This window comes from Micromys minutus, assembly GCF_963924665.1.
Source record: "Micromys minutus genome assembly, chromosome: 27".
Taxonomy (NCBI): Eukaryota; Metazoa; Chordata; class Mammalia; order Rodentia; family Muridae; genus Micromys; species Micromys minutus.
Genome location: NC_137962.1, coordinates 42,020,037 through 42,031,086, shown reverse-complemented (window position 1 = coordinate 42,031,086; position 11,050 = coordinate 42,020,037). Strand labels below are relative to the sequence as shown.

General features: G+C 48.8%; 1 protein-coding gene across 1 annotated transcript; it reads right to left on the bottom strand.

The window, feature by feature from the left end:
- Positions 1-3,052: 3,052 nt before the first annotated feature.
- On the bottom strand, positions 3,053-8,114 carry PYCR3 (pyrroline-5-carboxylate reductase 3). Its single transcript, XM_080939216.1, has 5 exons — positions 7,985-8,114; positions 5,698-5,762; positions 5,142-5,321; positions 4,687-4,899; positions 3,053-3,702 (listed from the first exon to the last, which is right to left on the bottom strand). The coding sequence occupies exons 1-5, from the start codon at positions 8,073-8,075 to the stop codon at positions 3,427-3,429; spliced, it is 825 nt and encodes a 274-aa protein (XP_080795342.1). The 5' UTR covers positions 8,076-8,114; the 3' UTR covers positions 3,053-3,426.
- Positions 8,115-11,050: the final 2,936 nt, after the last annotated feature.

The following is an 11,050-nucleotide window of genomic DNA, read 5'->3' as shown; positions in this document are numbered from 1 at the left end:
AGTAAGACCTCTCTCACCAGCCTCTCTTAACAGTTCAAGCCCCTTTCCCTTGGAGACACAAGGCCCAGGAGGTTGTTATGACCCCATATTGCTGCTGTCCTATAAACAAGCAAGTGTGTCCTGGCAGGTTTGTATTCATGTGCTATCATTAACTGGGCTAGAGAGATACCCATGATGAGGCTCAGAGGTGTCATCTCCATCTAAGGACATAGTGCAATGGTAGGGTGCTTTTGCCTAGGATGCCCAAGGTCCTAGGTTCAAACAACTGCACTACAATTAAAAAAAAAAAAACAGCTTGAATGAAACATTCTGGTGCTCTTTACATGCTATAGGCAGAGGTTCTGGTGGCTGAGTCTTGGTTGTGGAGGAGGCTACTTTGCCCAGGTTGCCTGGCATATGCCCTAGTGGGGAGGAGTTCAATAACTCTGAGGCTTACAGTGCACAGAGGCCTCAGCCCCAATGAAAACTCAGCTTGAGATAGGCAGTCATTTCTCCTTTCTATATCCAGTGTCTGATGGGGCTCCATAGGGAGAAACTTTATACACACACACACACAGTATGACCTACTAAGGGGGATGAAATTGTAGTTCCTTTCTTCAGCAGCCATTACCACCTGCTATGTACCAGGCATCACACAGGAATCTCAGTTCACTTGCCCCCAGAGGTGTACCTGTTCCCCATAGTGTGGTGATCCTTTGGTTTAAGAAGTATAAGCGTTTTCTGCTAGGTTCTAACTTGGATTTATAAACATTGTCTGGAGAAAGCACCCAACACAGAAAGATGGGGAGTGTGGGTTTTGTTGGAGCCACCAGCAGTGGGGTGCTGAGCCCTTTACACTACCCAGTTAGGATTGCCTGTGGGAAGCCCAGCGAGGTCCTGGCACACAGTTTAGGCTCCACTGAATGTCTCCACAAGAGCTTCTTGACACCAACAGCTGTCCTCCAGAGGATCTTGGGTTTGTGGGCTTCCTGTCCTATTGTAGGGCCCTTTCTCTGACACTCAACCTTGCTTACAGCTGAGTTCATCTAGCCATGTGTAATAAAGGTGAAACAGGTCGACTTCATTAGCTACCCTGTTTTAGTCTCATTTTTTTTGTGACTAGATCTAATGCTTGCATCTGGAACATGCCATAGGATGGGGTGCATCAAAGAGGGACAGTATTGATTAAAGAGAATGCCATGAGCGCATACCAGATTTTAATCTCAGAAAGCCACACTCACCAGGAAGAGGCCTGTGTCACAGTTGTATGGCCCCAAAGCTGCTTCTCTGAGTAGCCAACAGCCTGTGTCCCAGCCTGCCACCAGTGAACCTAAGGCCATGTAACAATGTGCTCTAGACTGTGACCAGCTAATGAAGGGGTGTGTTCCGCTTCCCCGCCCTGGTCCCAGGGACAAACTGCTGTTGTTGGCTCACAACCATCATTGACTCTATTGGCAGGTGGGCTGCCCAAGGAGTTCCCATAAAGAAGTGCCTTATACCAGACCCTGGGACTCTATCCTACCGAGACTTGGGATAGCTTGGAAGCCCGTTTTCAGGGAAACTGATTGTCTTGTGTCTCAATGACACAGGCGATGGGCTCTGCAGCTGGGATGGCGGAGTCCTCGGCTGTCTGTATGGCTTGTTTTCTTAGCCTCTACCCCTGGCCAGCTTACTCAAACAGCCAGGCTGTTTTTCTGTAAATCCTTACAAGTGAGAAAACAGGGCCATGGACTGGACTCAGGATAGCCCCTCTGAGTGACAATGCCAGAGTCCAACCAGGTAGCCCTTGGCTGAGAGGAGCTACCCCCTGGGGATGGACTGAGAGCTGGGCATCCAAGGCAAGAGGCTGAGAGAACGCAGGGCTGCAGTGCTGGAGGAGTGGGACTATGGATGAGACAGCCTCTTCCTGTCTGTAACTACCATTGACTAGTCCCGCTTCACTCATCTAACAGATGCCAGCACTGGAGCTGCTCCAAGCACAGTAATGGGTGCTTCCACCCAATCTCAGGGCACTGCTCAGTAAAAGTGAGGGAGGCAGCACTTTGGTGACTAGATGGCAATGATTGGGGGAGAGGGTACCAGGGACGGGGCCAGAACCACACCAGGTCCCCAATCCCATTACCTCAGTTGTCTTGATGCCCTGATTTTCCTGGCTTGCTAGTACAGGAAACGATAGCAAATCCTTTTTTCTTTTTCCTTTAATATCCTTTCAAATTCTAGAGTCAAATCCTGCCGAGGCAGTACCTGTAGTTATAATGCCAGAGCTATAGGGCACTCAAGGACTCCTGACCCAAGCCAGAATTCTGGAGACTCCAGCTCTACCTTCCATAGAGTCAGCTTAGGTCCAGTAGGGAAGCAGCCTATGTCCAGCTGGAGGCGGGATTCTCGTCTGTCTTCCAAAGCGAGCTAGGATACATCTTTGAATCCTCAAACAGCTCTTCCCCTTGACTGGAGCACAGGGCAAGTTGGACACCATACCTCTGCTGCAGGAACAACCTGGGTGCAGCTCCTTAACTGTGGAAGGGCATGCCTGCTTCGGGGAGGTGGGGACTCTTTCCTCCTATGGGCCAAGGCCCTGGCTTCATGGAAGGAGAGGGAACTTCTTAGGCAAGTGACATTTATTCCTCTGCTATTCCCATCCTCATCCTCCTGAGTGTGGCCACTGGCTTTTGGGAAGTCCCATGGAAATTCAAGAAGAGGACCAGAGCTCCAGACCAGGATCAGGTAGCTCTTGTTGCTACCAGAATACTTTGTTGCTTCCAAAACAGGCACTGAAGACCCAACACTGCCAATTATGTCATTAGGGTTACTGCCACTCTAGGAGTAAGGAGGCCTGCAGAAATGACTGCTTTTTCTGAGAGTATAGAGGAAGTGAGAACACTTGCCTGATGGACAGAGAGCCCTGGTCCTTAAAGGTGGGACAACAGGAAGATGGGGGTGACCTAGAGAAGCAAGGTGGCTGGTGTCCAGTGTTGAGGGAATTCTGAGGAAATATTTACCTGTTCTTTATAAAGTAGCCAGGACAAACCAAAGAACAATTCCAGTAAAGTCCAACGTAGGGAATCAATGAGTTTATTGGGCTTAGAGAATGTGGGTGGGTGTTGCTCACAGGAGTAGGTGTGACCCCAAAGCAGCCACAACCATCAAAACGTCTCGTGCCAGCAGGGAGGATAAGGACACAATTGCACCTGGCTGGGAGGTGCAGGAGGAGGATCTGGAATCTCAGACAAGGGTCACATGACCCTCCCCACCTTTTCCTTCTTTGACTGAATGTCCCATTCAACACATCCCATCTTGACAGTGTCTTACAAGTAGTCACTGCCTCCTGGATGAAAATGATGGCCATGCTGCTTAGAGAACAGCCCACTGCGACACCCATGTAGGGAGGGCTGTTCTCGCCACAGAGGCTGTAGCCGGGCAAGGAGCCTGTTTCATCTGAGGCCTGCCTTATTTCTTGCTGAGTTCCTTAGCCCGGCAGGTAGCTGCTTCCACAGCACTCATGGCAGCTGCTCGAAAACCGCCCTGCTCTAGGGCATGGAGCCCATGGATGGTGGTTCCAGCTGGTGTGAGCACGTCTGTCCGAATCTGGGCTGGGTGCTTCCCTTCCTGCTGCAGCATTTTGGCTGTCCCCAGCAGGGTCTGAGCAGCAATGCGGTGGGCCAGGTCACTGGGCATGCCCATCTTGATGGCCCCTTCAGCCAGGGCCTCTGAAAATGTACACACCTGTAACAACAGCACTGGGAGTGAGGAGGCGGCATGTCAAAGTTGCCCTTTTACTAGACACAGTTCGAAGCTAGAGAATGCTCAGAATAGTGGCTCTCACCTGTGGGTCGTGACCCCTGTTAGGCTAGAAGCCCCTGCTCATCCACCTCAACAAGCTGGAAAATCCTGTCTGCTCTCCTTCCCCCAATCCCACCCACACAGAGAAAACTCCTCCATCTGTAAACATGTCCTCACCCCTTGTCTCTCCATCTCTGGCAACCCACCCACGAGTGCCTACCAAGGGACTCAGTTTTTGACCACGTATGCTATGGACCACGTAAGCTCAGCTCCTATCTGACACGTCATCACGCTTCACCTAAGCTCTATAAAACTCCCTTGCTTTAGCCTGGATATGTGACTTTACTGACCTCCACCTGTGAGATCTGTGAACCCACCCAGAGAGCTGCCTCCTAATAAACCTACCTTTATCTACTTTTAATCTGCTCTAATCTGCCCTATGTTTGTGTCACCAAGGGAGAGAAAATGCCTATCAACCCCTTTGGGAGCTGAATGACCCTTTTACAGGGGTGGCCTATGACCATCAGAAAACACAGGTATTTACATTATAATTTATAATAGTAGCAAAATTGCAGTTATGAAGTAGCAACAAAAATAATTTTTTTGGTTGGGGGTTACCACAACATAAGGAACTGTATTAAAGGGTCACGGGAATTAGGACTAGGAGGGTTGAGAACCACTGGCTCAGAACCACAAGAAACAAAACCCTAAACATGGTCACAGATACCTAGGCTATAAGGCCTAAACCCAGAGTTCGGTAAAGGGGCTAGCCTCAATGGTCCTATAAAATATGGTGTTCTGAGAGACAGCAGAGCTCACAGTTACCCTGTGGATCATTTAAAGCTCCAAGGCTTGATTCTGAGACCTTGAGAGCAAGGCCTTTGCAAAGGGCTTACTTTCAAGGGTATGGGTTAAGACAATACTCACAAAGGCCACACCACTGCCACTGAGGCCAGTGTGGATATCTACGTAGGACTCAGGAACCTCTATGCACTGCCCACAGGCTTCCAGCAAGTTCTGTAGCAGCTTGGCGTCATCATCCCTAGCAAAGCGGCCCCGTGTCATCACCATAGCCCCTTCCTGAACTACGCAGGGTAGATTGGGAGAGACTCGTAATATTCGTGTACTCGAGGGTAGCAACTGGATGGAAGAAAGGTCAGTGTCAGGCAGCCTAAGAGACTGGGCCTGCTAGGCAAACACCTCGGCCAAATGCAGCCTCTAGTCCCCACTTCCCAGATACCCTGGCAGAACCACTATCCCAGCCACCTAACCCTAGTGAGCCAACTGTCTAACTTTTGGAGTTTGCTAGGATGCTCTCTGCTTCCCAAGTACAGCCAACAGATCCTATATCAGTCAGGTCTCAAGGCCAAGAGGCCACTTACCTCCTCCATAGAGCTCAGAGAGATCCCTGCAGCCACAGAAACAATGATGTGCTCAGCAGTGACCATAGGGGCCACCTCTGCCAAAACAGCTGGCAGGACTTGGGGTTTGGTGGCAAAGATGACAAGGGGGCAGTTTATCAGCACCTCATGGTTGGAATGAGTCGTCTGGCAACCCAGAGCCTAAACAGACACAAGGGCCAGAAATAAGGCTGTGAGAGAAGTCATTCAACAGGCTGACCTGTGTGTCCTTGGTCATTCTGTATCCCATGGGTTCCTTCAGGCCCATATTGTCACAAATGTCTGTACTTGCAGTAGCCTCCAATGCCTAAGACAAACCCAGCAGGCCCTGCTCCTCAAGCTCTAAGTTTTACTTTCTGGAACCTTCCCTCCTAGTGTTCACACCCACCCTGCATCCGCTCTAGTCCTTCCACAAGCTTGACACTTCCTGGCCTCTCATCCCCCAATTCTCCTGGACAGACCAAACCATCTCAAACCTTCAGTCATACGTGACCCCTGATAAATGCTTCAGGAAGACAAGACCCTAAGTCCCACTCACCCTGAAGTGGCAGAGGTTCTTGTCCGTCGGTGCACTGGCCAGCACTTGCTTAGCTTGTACTTTGCCTGGATAGAAGGGCAGAACCAGGTGAGGACTGGGAAGATAGGAAACAGCTAGCCTGGCCCACCGTGAGCCTAAGGCTCCATAGAGATACAGCAGGGGGGCTTGTCCTTGCTGCTGCCATTTCTGTTGGACACTGGGGCCAGAAACCTGCCTGATCTTAACAAGGAAGAAAGTCCAAGGGCCTCTGCTTTCAGGAAAGGGGCAGCTGGCAGGAATATTTAGGTCTGTTGATCAAAATGCAAAACCTCTGGAGGAACACCAGAGCTAGGACGGCAAGATAGAGAGCGAAGATAGTTGGTAAAGGTGTCGAGAGACGGCTTAGCAGGCTTAGCAGTTGAGAGTACTTGCTGCTTTTGAAGATGATCTTGGATAGGTTCTTCTTACAACCCACATGAGCAACTGGCAACCATTCATAAGGCCGCCTCCAGTGGAGCCAGTGCCCTCTTCCAGTCTCTGAAGACACCAAGCGTGTAAGCGTGCATGCAAACAGATAAAACACTCACATATATAATCTTTAAAAAGAAAAAAGCCCATTTTACTTGGCCTGGTGATAGTGGTACATGCCTTTAATCCTAGCATTTAAGAAGAGGCAGGTGAATCTCTTGAGTTCCAGGTCAGCCTGGTCTACAGAGTAAGTTCTAGGACAGCCATGGTTACAGAGAAACCTTGACTTGAAAAAAACAAAAACCGGGCTGGAGAGATGGCTCAGTGGTTAGAGCACTGACTGCTCTACCAGAGGTCCTGAGTTCAAATCCCAGCAACCACATGGTGGCTCACAACCATCTGTAATGAGATCTGATGCATGTGTCTGGAGACAGATACAGTGTACTTATATATAATGAATAAATCTTTGAAAAAATAAAAAGAAAAAGAAAAAAACAAAAACCAAACCAAGCCAATCAATAAAGACCTAACAGGATGTATTCTCTTTCAATAGCTGGAATGTCTTGGGGAGACTAAGTGACCCCTCTGGTGGAAATCATCTGGTTTTGGAAGATATAGAGGTAGAAAGACTGGGCCAGGGGCTGGAAGGATGGCTCAGTGGTTAAGAGCACTGATTGCTCTTCCAAAGGTCCCGAGTTCAAATCCCAGCAACCACATGGTGGTTCACAACCATCTGTAATGAGATCTGATGCCCTCTTCTGGTATGTCTGTGTTCTGGTTATGGCACACACTTAATATGTAAGTGTGTGCCATAACCAGAACACAGAGGGAGGCTAATTATCTCAGTGATCCTGTTTATGTAGCATCAAGAGGCAGGTGAACTGCCAGGTTTTCCATGTAAACACCTGAGGCTTGTAGGAAGCCATTCGATCCTCCGAACTTTGAAGTCTAATTGAGAGCAGAGAGCCAAAGGTCACCAACTTTCCCTACCTGCAATCTGTTCATACGGTTTTCTTAACACTGAACTGCAGTGTTAGGCCAGTATCACCATCAGCTATAAGCACCAGCAGTGTTCCTGGAAGAGTTTGTCTTTCTCCTCACCATACCCTCCACCCCCAGGTAGCAGACATCTGACCTTCAAATTTAAGGTATTGTTGCCAACCATCGTCCTCCCGAATTCCACACAGCTACCCACCTCTGAGAGTGGAACTGAAGCGTGAATAAAAAACCAACCTTCAGGAGGAGGCCAGGAAGTTGAACTAAGCATTAAGTCAGTTCAATCTAAGGTCTGATTTGAGCTACATATGGAACTATAAACGTACGGTCACATTAAGGTGATAAAAAGTTAAAAGCGAGCGGTCTGGTGGTGGCTCACACTTTTAATCACAGGACTCTGGGAGGCAGCAAAAGGTGGATCTCCGAGCTCAGGGCCAGCCTGGTCTACCAGCAAGTTCCAGGCCAAATAAACCCTATCTCGAAAAACAAAAAGCATACAAACAAGCAAAGCACCCCCCCCCCAATCCCCAAAAGAAGTCAAGCATGAAGTCAATCGTAGTTTTCTTTAATGCAATACATTTAAAGGAGTATCGTTGATCAATACAATCAGTACTAAATAAACTTTTTTTTCCCCCACACCTCGCCTGGCTCGCCCACTCACCGGCCTGGGAAGGGGCTGGGGGCTCACCCAGAGATCCCGGAGGCCTTGACAGAAGCCTGCTATAGGATTCTAACCCAGGAAACCAGCAAATTCACCCTACTGGCCCTTGGGGTACCACGTGCTCCCCTCCCGCAAAGACTCCTCCCATTAGAAGGGTCCCCCAACCAGGCCTCGCCTCCCCACCTGCTCGGATGAGGCCTTGGGCAATGGCCTCCGCCATGCGGCCTGCACCCACGAAGCCCACACGCAGAGGTTCAGGTGTCGTAGCCGCCATCGTGCTCCGAGCTGGCCTTCTCTGGTCCTTGCGGCAGCGGGCCCCGCCCACTAGAGCTGCACTGACGAACAGAAGCGGCTGGGCGGGTTCGAGGCGGGACGGGGCGGGACGGGGCGGGGCGGGCGCTGACACAGATTTTGTTGCTTGAGGCGAGATTTTCCCCAAGCTGAGGGGAAAGAAGAGAAAGGATGGGGAGCTAGTCCTGCAGGCTGTCTAATTCCTCCTGAGAAACCCGAAGCTAGAATCTCTCCAAAAGCCTTTCAGAGAGATTTAGAAAAAAAAAAAAAAAAAGCTTGAATCACCCTAGGATGAGGCTGGGGTTTATGGTAGGAGGCTGGCACTGCTTTTGCCTAGTGTGTGCACCTTGGGTTAAGTCCTCAAAGCGGGTTATAGTTTTCCGTATTAAAAGCAACACTAACCATCAGTTGCCAGTACACAGCACTTGCTTGAAAGTCTGAGGCAGGTGGATCTCGAGTTTGAGATCAGCCTGGTCTACAAAGCAAATTCCAGGACAGCCAAGGCTACAGAGAAAATCCCTGTCTCAAATAAGTAAACAAACAAACAATCAGGGTCTTATCCAAATTACCCATTCAAACAACTAAACTTAATTTTTATTCCCTAAAGTAACTTCAAGTCAAAAGTATACATAGGCTTCCTACAAACTGGATAAAAGTGGTTTGTTGTTTTGTTTTGAGTGTGTATAATTAGGCAAAATAGAACAGCACTTAGAAGGGCAATGCTGTCTGTCCTCAGATTGTGAGGTCCCACAGTAAAGATGGCCTCCCCTGCCTGTCACAATCAGGATGATGGACAGTCCTTTCCTCTTTCACTGTGTGAGGTGAAGAGTTGTATTTCCTAATCTTTCCTCAGACCCCACCAGAAGCCTAAGAGCGGTAAGTCTGCCTGACATTAGATGGAAACCTGTAAAACCAGGAACTAAAAACTAAAGCTCAACAAAGTTTTCCCTTCTTAAAAGTTAACTGTCAGGCTGGAGAGATGGCTCAGTGGTTAAGAGCACTGACTACTCTTCTGGAGGTCCCGAGTTCAAGTCCCAGCAACCACATGGTGGCTTACAACCATCTGTAAGGGGATCTGGTGTGTGAGCTACTGTACTGGCTGGTTTTGTGTCAACTTGACACAAGCTGGTGTTAATCACAGAGAAAGGAGCCTCAGTTGGGGAAATCCATTTTCTCAACTAGTGATCAAAGGGGGAGGGCCCAGCCCATTGTGGGTGGTGCCATCCCTGGGCTGGTAGATGTGGGTTCTATAAGAAAGCAGGCTGAGCAAGCGATGGGAAGCAAGTCAGTGAACAACATCCCTCCATGGCCTCTGCATCAGCTCCTGCTTCCTGACCTGCTTGGGTTCCAGTCCTGACTTCCTCTGGTGATGAACAGCAATGTGGAAGTGTAAGCTGAATAAACCCTTTCCTCCCCAACTTGCTTCTTGGTCATGATGTTTGTGCAAGAATAGAAACCCTGACTAAGACAGCTACAATGTACTTATAATAAATAAATAGATAGCTAGACAGTTTTTTAAAAGGTTAAAGAAGAAATGAACTGTCTTGGACAGCAACAGAAAGCAGATTAACAGTGGGAACTTGCAGAATCCTCACTATATACAGAGATGGACATGAACATAAGAAAGTGAGTGTAAAACATTTCTGTATTCTGGGATGCAACCATTAGCACCTGGAATTGTTCAAAGTTGAGACTTGAAAATTCATTCAGCTGTCTGGCCAGAGTGATCAAGGCACTCGGATTCTTATGACAAGGTGCATTCCTTGACCTAATGACATGTTTAACATACGAACTGGTGGTCACTTGACAACTGAGTGTCTGGCAAGTTCTGGTAAACTCAGATCAGCTTTTCCTGGGGCTGGGAGCTATATCCTTAACGCCCTGGCTGGTTGGTGAATGCTTATCAGAGGATTAGGTTTGTAGGAAGTCTGGAGGTAAATGCAGGGAAGGCATGGGCCAGAGGCAGACTGGGCAATAAACATAGGAGGGGCCAGCTGACACTGCTTTAGAGGGTGAAAGACCAGGCAGGCCCTGGCTGGCATGCTAGAAGACAAAAGGCTGGGAACCGAGGGTTAGTGTAATGAGAATAAAACAACTGGATATCTTTAGTACTTCTGGGAGGTGAGAGGCAGAATGTATAGGAAGGGTGGGCTCAGTGGAGAAAGCCGAGCAAGTTTTGAGACCTCATTGGACAGGGCTGGGTCAGAAGGTACTGGGTCAAAGGGGCGTGGCTTCTGAGGGGAGGGGACAAGTGGAGGTGTGAGTTGTCAATTCTGACTGCATGTGAAATTAAGTAAAACACAAGCTGCTGGGTATGCCCTCAGAGGATTCTTTTGGAGTAGAAGTGGGAATATCCACCGTAAAGCACCGCAGCGCCTTCTGGTGGCAGCTCCATAGCAGGACATGGAAGGAAACTTTTTTGCTTGTTTGTAGCTGCTAAACCTAAGATCCAAAAGTACTCAGTACACAGAAGACCAGCAGCTCTCCAGGAGTCCTTCAGCGCCAGGCTGCCACTGCTGAGACATGCAGCCTTATACACTGAACAACTACTTGATTCTTGGCCTGTCCAGTGTTAGTCATTGTTGGGCTACCCAGAGCACATCCTATAAGCCAGTCTAATAAATCACCTTGTTTAACAGTTGTTCCTGTTAAAAACCCTCATCTGTCCAGAAGCCCATTGTCAGCTTCAGCTATGTGACTGGCTGTTATGACTCATCGCCTGGAAAAGTCTTAATGTTACTACACAGGTGCCAACTGTCACTTCTTGCCTGGAGCTGTAGCTCTTGAGTCTTGGGAGTAAATGTCCCCCCTCTGCTCTCCCCAGTCTTCAAGGACAGTAGTAGCTCCATTTCAAGATTGAGAGGAGTCAAGGGGCCTGTAACTTCCAACCCCATGTCATCATGGACAAGAAACAATCCTAATGGTCTTAGGTGAATAAATTCTACGATGGGAGTCTGA